Below are 20,236 nucleotides of genomic sequence, written 5' to 3'. Positions count from 1 at the left end.
AATATCAACCAAATGTACTTTTCTAAGGTGACATACAAGGTTATTAAAAGGTTGGTGACCGGATTAATTTTAGGATGGATTTTGTTAAAACTTTAAAAATACAATGTCAAATATACCTTTTATGCATCCATGCAAAACAAAATGGAGAAAATGTGATTAATTAGCAAGTATTGTGTATAGTACTGTATACACATTTTGGGTTTTACACGCACGTTGTATATAGAGCCCGACCAATTTCAGAACAAAACTCAATGCTTTTGCATTTGTGTTGTGACAGCTGCATGTGTGGTTTATTGTTGTTATTGTTTATTTTGTAAAAAATAGTAATAGTAGGGTCAAATTTAGGGAACAAATGAAAAGTTTGATGACGTCCTGTAAATGATGGTCCTTGTGTTAGAATGCTGACCAAGGGGGTGAGTGTGAAATGTTGAAGATTCAAAACCCAAATATCAACAGTGAGCAATATTTTAACTAGTTTTTTTTACAAATGGTAAGAATATTTTCATGAGGTGAAATATGGACGGTTCCATTCAACGAGGCTTTGCCGAGTTTAATGGATTCACCGAATGAAAATATTCTTGCCATTGAATGAATAAAAATTGAATGAATAAAAACATTCAATATTTGTTTTATAAAACTCATTTATAAATAAGTTCCCTTGCTTCCACTTAAATTTTATAAATCACCAGGAAAACAAAATAAATTTACAGATATATCTAAATGCTTATTTTAGAAGCAACACTTGCACCTATAATTTGCGAGTCGAGGCGGAAACTGTGCGTTATACGCTCGCGAGTCTGTCAGCGTTGCTAACTTGCTATGGTAGCTTCGTGTCCGTGCAATTGAAAAAGAAATCTTGCACGGAGCCACGGGTCCACGCGGAGTGCAATAGTCCTTTTGCAGCTGGCCGCTAAAAATAGCAGAAATTTTTGGCCAATCAAATGACAAGAAACTTTGTATGAGTTATACATTGTATAATATCAGTTCTGATTTAAGAGCTCCTATATATGTCACTCCCAAAGGTGTGGGCTAACTCCAGGAGGTGGATAAATTCATAATACAGCCTGGATAAATTCAAAATGCTGTAAAATGCTAACAAAACATGTATAGTTTCTACTAGCCTAAGACTGGTTGTACGTATACCTCCACCAGTTTAGCACGCATTGATCTATACTCTGCCTAGAAGAGTCAATGTTAAATGTATGAGATACACTAGACATGGGGGGGCAAGAAAGCCATATCTGCAATAGCTGCCAAGTGTCATCCGCAATGCAGAGATGCCAACCTCCCTATTTAGGGAGGCTCCCTATTTTTGTGAAATTTTTTTTCCATTTTGGCACCCAAATTTGGCAACCTCCCTATTTCTGGCAATTTATTTTGTGTCATTAAAGTTGCATGTAATTTTGAAAACCTCCCTATTTTTTGTTTGAATCCTCCCTATTTTCTGGATGTTAATGTTGGCATCTCTGTCAATGTATAATTTTTTATAGAATGAAGAAATGATCTAAATGTCTATGGAGCAGCTAATTGGGGATAGGGCCTCCTAAACCCTTGACATGTATGTGCACTGCTTACTTATCAGTCATGTGAAGTAAGCTGTGGCAGAAGTCATCTGACTGTGACACTTAATAATCAATGGATGGATCAATAGTTGGTTGACTAGGAAAAAGTACATTCACCCCTAAACCTGTGTCTAAAACCAGGCTTTAAGATCATAACAAAACTATTAAAATGCCATGGCTTAAACAAATGTGTCATGTCAAAAGGAAACACTTTTGGGCAGGATCGTAAATGGAGATATAGCCAAAAATCTGCCCAGGGGAGATTTTTTCACAATTTGGGTTTGTTGCGAAATTGTGATGTTATTAATGTTTAAAATATTGTCTGATAGTTTCAGACCGGAATATAACAGGCATCTTGTATTTTTTGAGACATTTTTCTAGCTAATTCCTACTCTCAACATTGTCAATAATATTTTTAAAGGCCTATATCTCAATTTCCAATTTTATAATACCATAACTTACAAACTCAATATTTTCGCTTAGGAATGTCAGATTTCATTGGGGAAAGCGGCATTGTGGAGCAAAATATCTCTATATTTAAGATATGTAAAAACCTCAAAATTGATAACCTGCCCCAAAGTGTCTCCTTTTGACATGACGCGTCACAAATAATCTTTTTTTGATTGGGGTGTGCACCCCCGGATAGGAAAGAATGCAAGGACAACATTGAATCCATACATTTAAATTGTGCAATAAAAACTATTTTTGTATACACAATGTAGGCTAACTACATGTAGGTTTCACATGGGAACATTCCAAGTAGGACATGTGACTATAATTCACTGTATTTTTTGGGGGACTTGTGTGTTTATTAATAATTTTATCTTAATAAATGGAGGCATTTTAATGTAGACCCATGTGCCATGCGGTCGAGTAGTATTGATAAAATGAGTGATTGCGGTCATAGTGCTCTAAAAAATGTCCATTGTCTTGATTGTTTTTTAAAAAATGTTACTGATTTGCTTACAACAACTGTTGCATGTTTATGATCATTGACATATGAACATCTATGTATGAATATTGATATTTGTATAAATCCAACAACTATTGCATGCTGTAGTTTATCATTGACATTATACCTACTGAATATTGATATTTGTTTACATAATAATAAGACTTTGGAATTATCTTTTTAATTCAGGCATACATTGTACATATAGTGTCAGGGACTGCGTATGAAGGGACTGTAGTTTATATTCGGAAATATCACCAGTGGCATAGCCAGGTTTTCAGAAATAAATCTAAAAAGGGGGTTACAGAGCAAATATTTTCCAAAATTTTTCAAGGGTTTTTTACCTTTATCAATATCATTCAATGTGCCGACGTCAACAAGCAAGTAGGGAAGGGTCACATCCAAGTTTTTGGCTTCTTGTACAAAATCTCTTTACCCTGCATAAGCACATAAAATTGTCTATTGTTGACCCAAATTTTTTTCACCAATGCCCCCCTTTGTTTACCGTCACGGTCCGTCAGCCTTAGATGAACCGATGGCCAAGATGAACAGGGGGGTGCCAGTGAATACCTTCTTAGCATTATGTACAAATGTAGGGCCGTTTTCATTTTAAAACATATTTAGGCTATTGCCATTCATTAAAAGCCAAAAAAAAAAAAGTTTTTCAAATGTTTCTTTTACAGTCTAACCTCACTTATCCAGCCATGATGGGACCAAGCATTGGCCAGATAAGGCCATCTTAATTAAATCCTGTGTCTCAAAGCTGCCACGCACGTTAGTAAAATCGTGCACGTAGTCCTCTTTGAAAATCAAGAAATTCTATTTTTTTATCTCTTTATTTTTTTTTAACAAAAAGGCGAAAATAAAACTCAAAATTCGTATTTGATTTCAAGTTTTCGATTTTTTTTGCAAACTTTGGACACAAAAATAATAAAAGAATAATAGTTTGTAGCAGAGACTTTTTGTCTGCTATTCAAATATTGGATATTTTTTGCACAAAATGCTTGTCCGAAATCCTGTACTGACACATACAAAAAAAGAAAAAAAAGAAAATACAATAAAAAACACTGCATTCCGCATTATAGGTTTTCAATTTCTCACAAGCTTTGAGACACACAATTTAATTTTAAGATGACCTTAGAAGTGAAATATCTGGATTATTGTGAATAATATGTAATATACATTGAATGTCTGCAGTGATAACATTGAGACAGCAAAAGGTTACTAAAAATGGTGTAATATTTTTTAGTGCTTTATGCCACATAGTTACGGCCTTCTAAATGCTCCAGTGCATGAAATCAAGCTCTCAAGCAAACATGTTTTTCCAAATAAGGGAGGCTGGACTGTATACATACTTTGCAGAAAGGTCTGAATCTGGCTTTAAAATTTATTCCTATTTTTCCATAAAGACTTGCCCTTTTTTGTTCAAAGATATTTCTAAACTTAAAAAAACCAACATAATAAAGTCCAGTTTATTTGATAAAATCACCATCTTAGAGTCCATATCATGATCCTTTCATGTTGTTTTAAATGTTTATATGTAATTAATTTCTTGATTTTCTATTGCAGACATATGAAGATTCCTTGGAATTTGAGGATATGATAGATGTTCTATTGTACCCTTCCAGAAATAACAGCCAACATTGGGTGGTTCACATTAACAGAAGAAATGGAGCTCCTAAGGTATGTGTTTGTCTGTTTGTTTGTCAGTCTCTATGTATGTGATGCTTTTTTGCCCTCCAGGGAGAACGAAAGAGAATAGACTTCGAAAGTTTGGATTCCACCTAGAATTAGCTCAGTTTGCTGACCAGCCTATGCGTTTGTCAGTGCCGGGAAGTGACAGCAAGCAAGAAGACATCAATACAGCTGTTCTACAATCCCAGTCAAAATTATACGAAGTTGGGACACTTCACACTTTTGTTAAGCAGTATGCAGACTTATACGTAAAATATTGTATGTAACATATCTACGTTATTTAATCTATTGCCATTCTATTTCCAGTTCTAACGAATGTTTGATGACGTAAAATCAATAATATATTTCTGGTAGATATTACAATGTATATGTAACATATTATTGATTTTTCGTCATCATACATACGTTAGAACTTAAACATTACTGGAAATAGAATGGCAATAGATTAAATAACATAGATATGTTACATACAATATTATACGTCTGATACTCGGAGTAGGCATACGACTTTAAACTTAAAAACTGTATTTGCATATTATTTTATTGAAAGGAGGTATCAAAGTGTGTGCCAAACAAATTGATCCGTCAATAAAATAATTTAAGATCCACCATTCTTAAAATAATCAAAGGGTGTCATATAGGGTCAGGCAATTGTTAAAAACAATCAATTATCACAATGGAAAAAGAATCAATTTAATTGAGACAATCAAATTATTTTAACAACAGTGTTCATTGGGAATCCATTCTGTTTAGGGGCTGTGCAATAATTAAGAGCCCCCTGGGGGGTAAAATTTCCAAATGGCCCGCCAAAAATTGCTTGCCCCCCTCTCGGCTGGCCAAAATTTCTTGCCCCCCCCCTCTTTCAGCTCGCCAAAAATTTCTTGCCCCCCAATTTTACCCAGCCCCTTAGAATTTATGAAACTCATCCGTTAAAATTTGCTAACAACACACCAATTTAAGGTATAGATTCTATTTAGTAAGGACTTTCCAAAAATCATGTTCACAATCACATGCGTATAAAACTGCAATTTTGTAATGACATGTACCACAACAACATGCATTTTGATATCGTTTGTGGCGGCCATTGTTGTTATTTCAGGAAGTAAAATTTCTAATTAAAACAGTTTTGTCAATAGGTGGTTTCATGCTAAGACAGGTTCCAGATCCATGTGTATTTTCTGGACAATGGCAAGCAAAATTATATTAAAAATAGGAAGAAGAGCGATACTTGTGATCAATACAAACAATATTTTCAAACCATTGGGTACTAAAAGAAAAAACCCAATCGATTATTTATAAAAAAAAATGGAATTTTCACTAGAGACTGGTGTCGAACGGGAGTGGCATACCATTGTACAGTAAGCGCTCTTTAATTTCTACAAGAATTGCCTGATACAGTAAGTTTTTATGATACTTTCTTTGCGAGAGTTTATGAAAATGTATTACTCCATATAGTGACTTCTGTTACATATATAAAAGATATATTTCAGCATAACCAGGTCAACGTGACTTGTGATATTAAAAAATGTGGCCTGAAATAACTACTTGTACCTGTAAATGTCATCTGTTGCTGATATTCTTTCATCAACCTTAATTCTGCCTATATTTTTGTACAGGAGCCAAACATTCAGTATTTTTTCAGTAGCGTATACACAAACACAAGTTATAATGGAAGTGTGCGCATACATGAGAGCGCGTAAATTTAATTTGTTATATAAATGCCTTGAACGTGTGTGTTTACATGTTGAATTCAGTTGGAGGGTAGCGGCTAAACCTTATCGCTCTTATTCTGTAGTTTTAATGATCTTGTAAGGTTGACTGACAGTGGCTAACTGATATTCCTCATGAAATGATCAATCATGTCAATTAGACTTTTAATAGCTTGTTTTCCTTGTTGAAAGGGATTCAGTCATGTTTCACCATTGTATTCAATGTTTAACAACTTGCACCCACTGCGTCAACGATGCGGAGTCAACATTGTGTAAAAAATGTGATGAACAATGGTGAAGCATGATTTAATCTCTATGGAATAGATCATTGTTGGGTGATGAAGTTTATGTACATTTTGCACCTTTCCTGCCTTATAGTTGCACATACATACAATGTTCTTGTTCTCCATTGAATGTCTACAAAACATGTTCTCCCCGGATTCCTTAACACATCTTACGCAATATTTGCAAGTTTCGTGAAATATCTTCAGGAACATGTCTGGTACAAGTGCTAGTGCAACACCTTTTGCTTACTGCAGTTCAACAATGTCCGCCATGACCGATCAAGAGAATGTTACAGCGGCGGTGTATTGCTGGTTTCATACTTTATATCGCTTGCCGCTGAGCGGCATGACGATTCATCATGGACAGCAGTGGCATGACTCTAAACGCCACTATTGCTGCTCAGCACCGCTCCAAAATCGTATTTTGTTCTCATACGTCAGAGCGGTACCGCAGGAAAGTATGAAACCAGCATAAATCGCTGCAAATTGCAGTTTTATATGCATTTGGACGTGAAAAATAGCAGCTTTCGGCCTAGAATTTTGATAAATTCCGTACATAATCATGCAATATATTTGTGCCGGTCAAAAGGAAGCTTATTGAATTAAGCTGCCAGTGGCAGGTACTGCCGTCCGGCACCGACTGGTGTAGTCACTGCCCTGTATTCCAGTTGCCAACCTTGGCCAAAAAGCTTACCTTTTTATATTCATAGGACATTTATTATGGCAGGCATGTTTAGCCTTTATTACTTATTTACAACTTCATTTTGTTTCAAATGCAGTATGTTAAGGTAGTGTTGTAGATCACCAACATGCATACCGTAACACACAGAAGATATCTTGCCCTTCCCACAGTGCATATCATCCCTGTACTGATTTGCTATTCAGTGCAACATGGGATGATAGTGACAAGAAATACCACAGAGCTTATCCAGATCTTGCAATTGAGGTATTTCTTGTCACTATCAACCCATGTTGCACTGAATAGCAAATACATAGTATTACCAACAGGTACAGCATCACCCGTTTTATGAGGGCCAATGAGACTGCTATTTTTACCGTCTTAGGCATAAATGCGAAATCATGCAGTTGTTTTGTTTAAAAAAGGTCCCCCCCCCCCCCAAAAAAAAGATTGTTTGCTTGTCCTCCATCGACCGACCCTAATCTGGAAAATCTTGAAAAAAGTTTGTTTGTTTTACTGTACAAATGAATACCGACCTTAATTTTGGAAATTCCAGAAAAGTCGGCACTGGACTTTCTTTCAACTTTTTTGACGTCCTGAAAAGTTTTTTTTACAGTTTCTACACACTTCTAAACTTTTTTAAAAGCATGAATGAAGTGGTATAAAGTAGAGAAACATCCCAACTCACGACTATTTGTGCTATTTATTAAGCTAATTAAAGGCATATAGTCATGTTTTGGCTATGACCTTTAAAAAAAAATTTTTTTTAAAAATCCCGACCGACCCAATTCTGAAAAAGTTGTGGAGGACAAGCAAACAATCTTCTTCTTTTTTTTGCCTAAACATGCACGATTGAATGATCTGCCTACAAAGCATGGGACTTACTTTGCCTCTTGGTTAGCTATCTACTGAAGATTGACACTTGTTTAGCTCAACAAGCTGCTATAGGAAGTTATCTACTGAAGACTCGTCTGTTAGCAAATCAGTACAGGGAAGAAATGCGTTGTGGGAAGTTTATATCTTTTCTGATCTGAACAAACCTCGTAGATTTAGAACCTTAATAATCTTTTGTGTGCCGTTATAAATACATGCTGCATTGGGTAACTGTAATAACTTCCTTGTCGCCCATTTTAATGTCACAGTTTCCCAATTTACCCCTTGGTCCCTATCCAAGGAGTTTGCTCTTTTCCCACCTAGTATCACAAAATCTCAACCCTGGGTGTGTCACTTGGGATGGGGCGAGGGCGGTTAACACACATGGCACCCACACTCCAACTACCAATGTTGGGTTATACATAGACAATATTAACCACGCTCTATCTGTTTTGAGGTCATTGTATGAATTCAGAGGGGTTTGTTTGGGCTCAGTACTGCCGAGGTAATTTGTACTCTCAAGGAAAAATTCTGAGGCGCAACACAAACCCAATGACCATAAACGGAAGTTATTATTGTCATTCATTACTGCCATTTTACAAATTTGCTTCATAAAGATAACACATTTCATGACTTTTGAAAATTTATCTGCCTTTCCCTGTTTTTAATGCACATTTTATATACCGTAACCACTCGGGTATAAGCCCACCCCCTAGATGGGCAATTTCACTTCAAAAATGGGGGTGGGCTTATAACCGGTGAGGGGCTAGTAGTTGAATTTAAAAATAAGAACAATCTTCCCCATTTGCGTATCCCCGATGTACCAGTAATTTCTATCATCTATTATCAATTAAATTTTACACACTTTGCAGTCAATTGTGAAATATTAATGACCTATATTTGCATTAGGGTGTTCACAAATACTAGTAATAAGATATGATTGGATCACATATACTGCGCCAATAAAGTATCCTTACAGTTGGAAAAATAATCACAATTTCAAAACTGAACAATATTTGGGTAAATTTGTTGTTTTAATAGATGCACTATTTAATCCTGCACATTATGACACCACATTGAATCCAATGTGACTTCAAGAAGCAAAGTTACAAGCATTTGATTAGACAACAAATTTACCCAAATATTGTTCAGTTTTGAAATTGTGATTATTTTTCCAACTGTAAGGATACTTTATTGGCGCAGTATACATCATTCATGTGTATATATTTATGCTCAGGTTATGCAATTAATGTAGGGATAAATTTAGCATAATTGTTCTTACATGTACTACAATATCATACATTGTACAACCATTTTATGCATTGACAAATTTCTATTCCAAAGTCTTACATCTGCCAATTTTTCTTGATCCTTACCCAAACCCTGAACTCAGCTGTAGCCCTAATCCTATCTGAAAAAGCTGCAAAGTAAACCAGCTGTGGAGAAACAAGTAAAGCACAGGCAGAATGCGGGGGGACAACAAACAACAAATGTAGGCACAGAAGTAGGTGTAGGTAAAGTTTGATCCCACTAAACTTAAAACCTACTTAAAACTGTTCCACCCTTTTGCTCATAAAAGATGATGCGGGTTACAGTGGAGTGCACATTAAATCAGACATTTAAATAGTCTTTTAAACATTGCATACTAACCAGGGCAAGAAAGAGCTAAATATCATGGTAACTAGTGGGAAAATAGCGCCGAGCCTGCTTATATTCTCTTGTTCTCACCCTTTGTAAAAATGATGTACTTTCATGTCGGTTTCACATCAAAAATGTATGACGATAAAATGTCAGACTGGTCCTCGGAGGGTTAGGGACGTGTCTTAACCCGTGGTGGGTATAGAAATGGAAGATGTGGCCTTAATCTGCCACACAGGGGGTGCAGGTTTCAAATGGAATTACCCATTCAGGTAATTCCATTTGAAATTCACACTCCCTTTCTGGGAAGATTAAGGTTATGTCTTCCATAGGATAGTGTCTGTATTTCAAGTGCAATAGACCAATGTATGCAACCTACACCAGGCACAAAAAGAAACTCGTCAGTTATATTCATCCTTGCTGTTCAATCATTTGATTATTTTGGATTATTCTGAAATATACATTTTGTTAACTGGACTTTTCTTTCTCATTTGACACCCTGTTCGTGAACATTGAGCAAGAATTGACCAAGATATGCGCTTCAAACTCTCAAACCCCAAAATGAAAAGTTGCAATTTTAACGATTCAATTGTGCCTGCTATACTGTGTGCTTATATTGATTGGCCCGTGGTGCTTGTGTGAAATACAACGATGCGTTCCCATTGAAAAACGTTGAAAATGCAACTTTTGGTTTTGGGGTTTGAGGCTTTGGAGTCGCATATCTTAGTCAAAGACGAACAGGGTATAACATGAGACACCAAAGTTCAATTAACAACATGTATATTTCAGAATAATCCAAAATGATTAAGTTATTGAACAGCAAGGATGAATATAACTGACGAAGTTTCTTTTTGTGCCTGGTGTATATGAATCCAATTGAGTCATGCAATACTGATTTTCACATGGAAGAGTTTGGTAATTCTAATTTTGATTAACTGAGCCTCAATCAGAATCATGAGACAAGTTGATGGAAAAGTTCCCAGTAAAATCATAAACCCAGACTAGACAAACATACACACCCTGGGATACACCTCCCTCCACCCCGCATACCCACCCCAACTCACCCCCACTCTACAAACAAAGTTTTGCAGGCATTCTTCTAACTGGAATTGGTTATATACAAACAAAAGCATTTTGATTTGCAAATTTCACTTGATTTTGCACCAAAATGCAAAATTTATAAGAAAACATATTAAGTTTGCATGGTCAAATGATGCACATTATAAATCCTCATTGTATGTGTACTATTTGGTACAACTTGGGTTAGCAAAAAAAATACTAAAATAGACCTACATATTTTACAAAAAAACTCTGAAAATTAACATCCTTACATTTTAATGTCAAGCCGGCCGGCCGGCAGAAAGCTTTACAACATGGTCGATGGTGTTCTGCATATAGCACATCACAAACCCTTTTGATGCTGACAACAAATGGAGTCGACAGATACTGAAAATTTCTGAACATCACCCAAAATCATTTGAAGAAATCCCACATACAGAACACCCGAAGTTTTTATGGAATATAATTGCAAAATGAGGACAAACAATCCCAAGTATAAATGATTCAAAGATGCCAGAGATAAATGTTGATATATTTTAGGGTAAATGCTAGATTTTTCCCGCCTCAGTGAGAGTCGTACAAAGCATCAATAACCAAGGGATCTGTATTTCTCTTTCATTTGCATGTAGAACTCTGCCTGTGCAGCCCCTGGATAGTCCTACATGTCGGATCATCTTATTCCCTATTTCTATCCACTTGCTATGGATCAAAAAACAACATTAATTAGTAATGTTCATTATCTACATGTATGTGATTTTTAATTAATATTTAACATGCTCCTTAATTACCTGCTGCTAATTTTAAAAATTATTAACAAATTCATTAAAGGTTGGACTATCCACTTCTCTTGTCACTGCTTGGCTCTTGTGCATCTTCAAAAATACTTAATTTTCACACCTACTTTATTTTTGCATGTTCTTAAGAATAAAACCATTATTATTAAAAGCAATGATTTTTGCGGATCCACAAAATTTTGTAAATTGTGCAGTATCATAGAAAATGATAGTATGTAGTGGCAGACCTCCAGTATTATAGTGGCAGAGGCTCCCACTACTATAATGATATGATTCAGTGTTCAAACTGAACAATTTCTTTCCTTTCTTTCCAAGTCAATACAGCAAGTTGTCACCGCTGGGAGTTGAACCTGGGACCTCATGCACCAAAGCGTAGTACCCTATACCATGAGACATCCCTATGAATGTCAACAATAGCGCTTTATGCCGTAAACAGCCTCAAAGCACTTTACATTTATTCCGCCGTCATTAGAATATTTCGGAACCACATTTGCAGCCTACAAATGGCGCAGGGTTCATCAGTACAACGACTGTGACTGCCCGTATTAAACAGCTTCCCATTGCACCTAGGTGGGGTGAGGCAAGCCAGGCAAAGCGCCTTGCCCAAGGGCACAACACGGTGGTGAGACTAGGAACCCACGCACGTCGACCAAGCTCTCAGATTATGAGTTCAAGGCCGTATCCACTGAGCGACCGTGAATGGGACATCCATCCCCCTCCCCATTTGCGTGCACCAATGCCATGTTTTGAGGCAAATGTTTTGTATGGAGAGAGCCCAGTTTGTGGAGGTTCTAGAAACAAGATTGTTTGTCTTATATATTCACATCATGCATAAAATAAGAGAAGTGAAGCAAATTGAGGGTTTCCCAACAGGCTGGGATTATCGTCCGACAAGTATTTAAACAGTAAACCTGTTGAAACCCTCATAATACCCTCAGTAAGAGCCCATCAAATTGAATTGTGAAAATTTCCCAAAAGTGAAATATAAATTGATGAAAAATTAGGGTACTGTAAAAGTGGAAATTTTCGTGTTTTAATTTTTTTTTACGCTTTTGCCAATTTTGAACTGTTTCCCTTGTTTTTAATTGCGATTCTTAATTTTTCTACAACACAAAAGGAATGTATTTGTGCGTTGTTATTTTCACGGTAGCAGCTTGGAATGCCAAAAGTGCGAAAATAAAGGTAGCGCGAAAATTTCCACTTAACAGTCTTGCAGGATTACACTTGAACATTGGTCATTACAGACTGTTGATTCAATACAATATGTTGTTGATATTGTTTACCATCTGGTTTGTTTACTAAGATTGGGTTGATTGGTTGGTTGTGTGAATCTTCTGTTGCATTACCGTACTTTGTTTATTGGTTTCATATTATTGTAATGATTATTTATCAACATAGAAGCAAAATTCAACTAATCTGCAGGAAGATTGATTAGGCCTAACAAAATTGTTTGATTGGCGTATAACATACAAAATTGGGTAGGTCGGTAGGCATTTTCTTTCTTTTTTTACACATACTTTGAAGCTGTTAATTGTGTATATGGTCATGTTTTTTGAGGTGGGACCCAATTGTGTCACATCGTGCAATTTGTCAAAAATCAACTCCTTTTTTGTATTTCTGATTATATTTCAAAAAGTTTTCACCCAAACTAGTAAAAGTATACATTTTTAGAAAGCATATATTGTCATGATTGCAAATCTGTAAAGTTTGAATGGATATACAGGGTGTACCAAAAAATATACAGGGTGATTCCATTGAAAAATACCGAAAAAATTAAATTTCTTTACCGCCCCAATATTTCTACATAGTATATTAAATTGGAAAATGAACTTGATATTTGGAATGTACACAGTTAGTCCGTTCATTAAATGTATAGTTTGCACTATATTTGTTAAGCCCATTGTGTTATACAGGGTGTGAAATTTTTTTTTTAAATTTATGTAAAATTTCCCTAAGTGCCATTAAATTTGGAAGATATATTCAAAATAGTTTACAGAATTGCTATAATATCAAATTTAAATATCCAATTCCTATATAGGGTGTTCCAAAAATCAATATTCAGTGAATAATTAGTAACAAAGGTACATGTACAATACATGTACAATTAGCCTACATCAATAAACTATTTAACAATAACCAGAGATCAATATGTCATCAGATTAAATCCTTTGACTGTAATAATCTCCTTTTAGAAGATTTATTTCATATTTCAAAGATAAAACAATATTGAAATTTATTTCATATGCATGCATGCAAAATTACAGCCCATTGTATTGTATGACCCACATTCCACTGCATTAATTAAAAGCTTGTTAAATCCTTAATTACTAAGTTCATTAAGATTAACTAGGCAATTATAGTTATAGAAAGTTAAAAAATAAGATTAACATTATGCAAAATGCATTTTTACTTTTACTAGGCAACAAAGTGCATACATTTTATTAATGAACATCAACTTCCCATTGGAATTACACAGAGCTCCTCCGCTTCCGGCTCCTCCACTTCCGCACCACCCCTGACTAATTAACTTAATTAAGCTGTTGTAATTAATTAATACATTTGTTTAATTGTATTTGTTATTAATTCATTAGATTAATAATTTATCTTCAAAATAAGACCAAAACCATTTGTTCATGATGAATTTTAGCAAAAATATAGGAATAAGTAGACAAAATGATTTAGCAAAATGTGACAGCACCACCTTTTTTAGGGTCCCAGTATAAAAAACATGACCATATATTAAAAGGGCCTTGGAACTTTTTTATTTTTATTTAATTTTTTTATTTTCAATTTTTGTTTTTGGCAAAAATATGAGAAAAAAAGTCTAGGGGCTGGAATATTTTTTGGGGTCAGTCAGGTTACGCCAATCAAACAGGTTTTTTTTAGGCCTTATTGCAAAATGTGACTGTACAATGTAATGATGAACTATGTTAGGATGAACTATATTACTAGGGTTGTCAAGTTGTCATACATGTATTTTGGGAATTTTTTCATTGAAAATTTGCTTCTTATAAATCCCTTTTCAAAAATGTTACACCCCACAGGGGCATTAATTAGATAGAATATGGTATTTTGCATCATACATTGCAAATCCTGTCTGATCCAACCAGCAGGTCAATTTCGGCAAATCCATATTTTGAATCATTTTTTACATGCAATTATGTAAACAATATTCAAAATAAGCACCATCCAAATTGACTTTGTAATTGTAACAGATGGTTGCATGATGAACAAAAACAAAGAAAATACCCAACACATACATAAATTGCTTAATGCTTATTGTTTGAAAGAAAGAGACTTGTTATCCATCCTCCCAGATTGAAATCGGGTCACAATGGTGCATCATCCTTCATGATAGATGTCACCATTGTGACCTAATTAGAATAGCGGAAGATGTACGAGTATGAAGGGAAATCCCTCACAAAACAGCTTGATAAAAGTTAGGCTACAAAACAAAAGAAGTTTGTTTCCTGTAAGCTCCAGGCATTTTAGTTATTGTTAGCAATTTTACCCCATTTTTTGGTTGTTACTTTTGAGAAATCAAGGAAAAAATGTAGTTTAAGGCAAAAACTGAATGACAACATTTTTCATAAGATCTTTTTTGCTCAATACATGTTGTGAATCAATAAATCATATGAAAATCATCTCGAAAATAGATTTTCATATATCTTCCAATTTTCCTTCTCTACACAGATTTGATGACACATTATTTGTGATTTTCCAGAAAAAAAATGCATTTTAAATTTTTGTTTTTCAGCGGAGCCATCCCCGGGGGCCACCTTCAGGAAACATACATGTTTTTAGGATTTTTATCAGAGGAAAGCAGGTTTCCAGGGCACAAAGAACATTAATGATACCAAGAAATCATGAACAAAATTAAAAACAACATTAATGATACCAAGAAATCATTTGAACAAAACAAGCAGAAAAATAAAAAAAATGTTTAAAGTGGTTATGCATGAACTAGGTCATAAAAATTGATATTGAGATCTATTATGTGTTTGCCAGATGGGTGTCATAAAATTTGTTTGAGATGTTTAGGGCCGACGTCGACATGCCTTATGTCGACATTGGCATGTATCCCGACATGGCGACATCTTTACCACAATCCCGACAAAAATTAATTATAAGCTTAATGAAAAACAGCACTGGAAATGCCAAACACATCCACTAAATCGCCCATACAATGCCAATTTATAGTGGAGATTCATTTGAAATACATATTTTTTTTATAAATGTGTTTATTTTAATACTCTTATGCCAACAGCAACATGATTTCGCTGCGGCTGTATGCATTTACAATACGAAGTCCGCCATTTTAAAGAAAAGCTGTTGCCTTTCAAGCTGACGATAAAATTACAATATCACCAAATGATGGCGCCCTAACCAATTTGAACAATAAACCCAGGCCAGCCGGCGATGTCTAGTCCATCGGGCGTTGGTTATTTCGAGTTCCTGACTATCAATGTCGCTATACGAAATATATTGACATGTCAACATTAAAAAAATGGTGCCGACACAGGCCACAGATATCGATGTTGACAAAAAGAACCAGGTTTTGGCAGATGGTGTTGATTGAAATCTTATCAGTATGCTGATGATAACTTTTGAAGTCTGAATCTGAATATAGTGCCCAAATTTTATGATAAAATTTAAGACGTTTGTGATGTGATCAAGCAAAAATGGGTCGGATGTTGGGAATATTGATTTTGAGCAAATATGCAACAAAAAAAAGATTTTTGCCCAAAATTTGTGAAAATAATTAATAATAGCACCCTCAATGGACTCAATAACTATACATAGCATGAGCCGACTTGCCGCACAGATTAACCAAAAGTACGCTAATATTTCCCTCATAAATCGGCATTAAATGGTTTGAGAATAAGTAAAGAATATGACTTGTGTTGTTGCTTGGATGTCTGCCAGAAAATTAACCATTTTTGCGAAGTCGGGCTGGTAAATCAGGTCAAATTTAGTTGTAATGGTTGTCAATTTTCGTGGTAGAAATTAATCTTTAAAAGCGAGAAAAGCACTAAAAAGCAAGATACACAGCGAGAAATGCAATATTATATACAAACCTATAAATACATTTACACTCAAAGCTCAAAAGACTTTTAAATTCTGCTCACAAATAAACTTCTACTTACCAATTACCATATTCATTCCATTAACTGTCCATCATGACGCTTAAGGTTGGTCTGAACCCTGGAATTATGAAAACTTTCGGTTCATAACTGCTAAATTATTAGTCTAAAGAATATAAAAGTATACATTTTAGAATGGAAATGACTTGATGAATTCATCTGTGAGGTCAATTTGGGCCAAAATGCTCATTTTGAGAAAATCCCAAAAAAGCGGGCTTTTTGGCCCAAATTTTTCGCAGCAACCTAAAAAAAAAATGGTTTGGCCAAAATTGTTTTTTACTAATTTTTAAAAACTAGATAAAAATATCTAGGGACCGTTTTTCATTTTTTAAATTTTGACCAACTTCACCAAAAATATTTGAAATTTGGGTGAAAATCAGGCTTTTTATGATTTTTTGAAATTTTTGCATTTTTGACCATTTTTGGTGCAAATTTCTCAAAGTTGGTCAAAATTCAAAAAACAAAAAAAGCGGTCCCTAGATATTTTGATCTAGTTTTTAAAATTAATAAAAAAAAAATTTCTGGCCAAACAATTTTTTTGTTACGTTACGCTTGAAAAATTTGGGCCAAAAACCCGCTTTTTGGGATTTTCTCAAAAATGAGCATTTTGGCCCAAATTGACCTCACAGATGAATTCAGCAAGTCATTTCCAGTCTAAAAATGTATACTTTTATATTCTTTAGACTAATAATTTAGCAGTTATGAAGCCCGAAAGTTTCCATAATTCCAGGGTTAAGACCACCCTTAAAAGAAAGCAATTTTGAAGTGGCAAAAACCTGTTTTGCCAGTTTTTGCCTGGTTTTCACTGACAAAATGGCAAATACTCGTATATACACTCAGGAAATTATTTTCAAACTTAATTTGTTTTGAGATGAAAAAACTATAAATCACTCTTTTAGTTTTTGCCATTTTTGCTGGCAAAAACTGTTCTTGCCAAGCTGTTTAACTGCAGTTAAAAATGCGGTCCTGCAAACCCTGGGCACTTATTTTTTACATTGTTAAATAGTAACCCCTGCAGTGCCGAAAGTCATTTCCAGACTTCCTGTCTGCAAGCAATATGGCAGCGTGGAGGTGGTCATGTGCGTATTTATAAATATAATTACTTGGCCTGATTTACTGATGATGTATTAATACTTGTTCCTCTTGTTCCAAATCATTGAAAATCCCACTATTTGGGTAAAAAATTCCACAGTTTAAGGGCTGGGGTATGAACGTTTGGACAGTATTTATTTTGGGACATTAGAGCACATCAGACATATCGAATTGCATTCTGAATACGAAGAATATCATTCTGATATCAAATAATTTTGATTTTTTGAAATTAGCAATTTAATACACATTTTATGGCAAATCATTAAAAATTGATATTTTTGATATTTAACAGTACTTGAAGTTAACTTTGTAAATCTGATGATTTATACTTAAAGTGTATGTACGTGGGATGAAAAGCCGACGATCAATTGAAAATATTGACCTTTCGTATTGAAGATATGGATTTTTTTCCCAAAACACCAAAAAAAATAAGGTCTTTTGGGACAAAAATCCATATCTTTAATACGAAAGGTCAAAATTTTCAATTGACCGTCGGCTTTTCCTCCCTGCTACATACACTTTAAGAATATATCATTAGATTTATATAATTTACTTCGAGGACTGTTATATATCAAAAATTTGAAAAATATCAAATTTTTATAATTTGTCATAAAATTTGTATTATATTGTGATTTTCAAAAATGAAAATTATTTGATATCAGAAAGACATGCTTCAGATTCAGAATGCAATTCGATAGGTCTGAGGTGCTCTCATGTCCCACAAAAAAAATGTCGAAACGCAATAAACGCTCATTCTAGATCCCTTAAGCAATTGTTGCCCCTCTTTTTCTCATTGCCAAATTTCTTGGTGCAGCCACTGACCAAAGTTAAAGGTTCCAAGACTAAATACAAAGTGTAGTTGACTTAGAACTGTAAATAGAACAACCCTATTGCCATTTCTTTCTTAGAAACTGCAAAATACAGGAAGACATTTGAACAGTGATTTATTAGGCAAAAAAAGAAATACAATTGTGTTAGCAACCAATCCTGAAGCTTGCTAAAGTCTGCTGATGTTTTTTCAAAATAGAAATGGTCAAAATTGCAGTTTTTCGCTGAAGATGAACAAGTTTTTGGGCGAGAAATGCGGATTTGCGCTGGGTTTTGACATACATATTGGTCACAGCGTTGCAGAAAATAATCGTGCTGTCTATATACTCGGGAAATTACAGAGGCGATAGTGTTCATGAAAATTTGTAATTATTACTTCATTTTGATATCTAATCAGTGCTATAATGTCATTTTAGGCAGCAATGTGTTTGTATTAAAAGAAATAATAAAACCTGTTGTTGTAGAACTAGAATTACTTGTATGCAAATCCGAAAGTTGCAACAGATTATTTTCATTTCTTTGTTTGTCAAGCATGATTGCTAGTTTTTACGTAACGTTAGGCGCAAGGTACATTTTGTACCACTGGGGCGTAAACAGATTAATTTACCGTGCCAACTGATAGTCGGTCAACGAATTAACTATTCACACACCGAATTTATTTGTCAACCTCACAGTCAATTAATTTATGTCAACATGCGGTCCTTTTTCGCCAGCTAAGAGCTAGCTGTCTAATTCGGAGATCGTCTTTGTTTGCTAAAGAGATTTAAGGGAACAAACCAAAAGATCGATGACGTCCTATAAACGAAACTAGTTTCGTTTAGGGGGGAGGGGTAAAAATACTCGATTACGTTTGTACAAAAACATCGGTCTGAAAAATGTGTCATTATCATTATTATGTCAAAACTTTCAACATTTCATTATTAAGTTTCTGGTAGGGAGGGAGGGGGTCGGCTGAGAAACGAAACTAGTTACGTTTATAGGACGTCATCGATCTTTTGGTTTGTTCCCATACTGGGTACTAGCATTGGTTTGAATTGCTTTGCGGAACTTTTTACGGTGAAAATATATGCAAGACCTGATATTCGATTTGTAAGAAAACGAGAGTAGGCCCTATGTTTGGCCGTTTCAACGAATGAAAACGAGTGAGAATTTCAAAAGTTATGGTTTGAAGGAAATATGACATTAAAAGTTATATGCCAGGCTTGTCTTTGTTAAAGACGACTCACGATCCTTGCCGAGGGGGGGGGAGCGGCGAAGCCGCGACAGCTCGCCGCGAAGCGGCGATTACCAGTTTCCCAGTCTGTAACACAGACTAATGCCAGGCCTATAATTATTTCCACAGCATATCAACGAATAAAATCTATGGTTATAATCAGGCGTTCTTACATTTGCAGACCTCCTGGACATGCTGGAGACCAGCACAGCATGAGATGCGAGTGTATTGATACATGATTAAAACATAGACCCTATTTCCAGGGTCTATGAACCTTTATGGACGTAAAAGTCAAAGTAACAATATCCTATATCCTGTATCGTTTTATGGATAAAAATGACTCAAAATGTCATTAATGAAATAATTGATTTCTTAAACATCAGTTTTGTTTTTCAACGGGAAAAATCCGATTCAATTTCAGGGCCTCAGGGCCTATCTACGATATGGCCATAATTTATACATGTAGGCCTATTGATGAACAATATACCCCATTTCACTAAGCCAAAAAGAAACTTATAATTTTTCACAAGGTCGTATCTTAAAATCCTGTCCACCAAATTAACCAAAATTACACAGGATTGCCTCAATACTCTACTCTAAACACATGTCAGTAACTAAGCAGTTGTCCAACTGACATAATAGCAAAATGTACTGATATGGAACAGCTTCCTGGACCACATTCACAGCCCTATTGGTACCAAGCAAACAAAATCT

The 20,236-nt window shown here is 35.0% G+C and overlaps 1 protein-coding gene across 1 annotated transcript in view; it reads left to right on the top strand.

Annotated features, from left to right (window-relative positions):
• Window positions 1–20,236, top strand: part of LOC140169782 (tyrosine-protein kinase JAK2-like) — a 90,529-nt gene that overhangs the window by 27,406 nt on the left and 42,887 nt on the right. The window contains exon 3 of the mRNA XM_072193087.1: window positions 4,084–4,197. Coding sequence (XP_072049188.1) covers window positions 4,084–4,197 — 114 coding nt within the window. The remainder of the gene's footprint in view (window positions 1–4,083; window positions 4,198–20,236) is intronic.

The sequence above is a fragment of the Amphiura filiformis genome, chromosome 14 (genome assembly GCF_039555335.1).
Source record: "Amphiura filiformis chromosome 14, Afil_fr2py, whole genome shotgun sequence".
Taxonomy (NCBI): Eukaryota; Metazoa; Echinodermata; class Ophiuroidea; order Amphilepidida; family Amphiuridae; genus Amphiura; species Amphiura filiformis.
The sequence above is the reverse complement of the archived record's forward strand: the minus strand, read 5'-3'. Positions and strand labels throughout refer to the sequence as shown.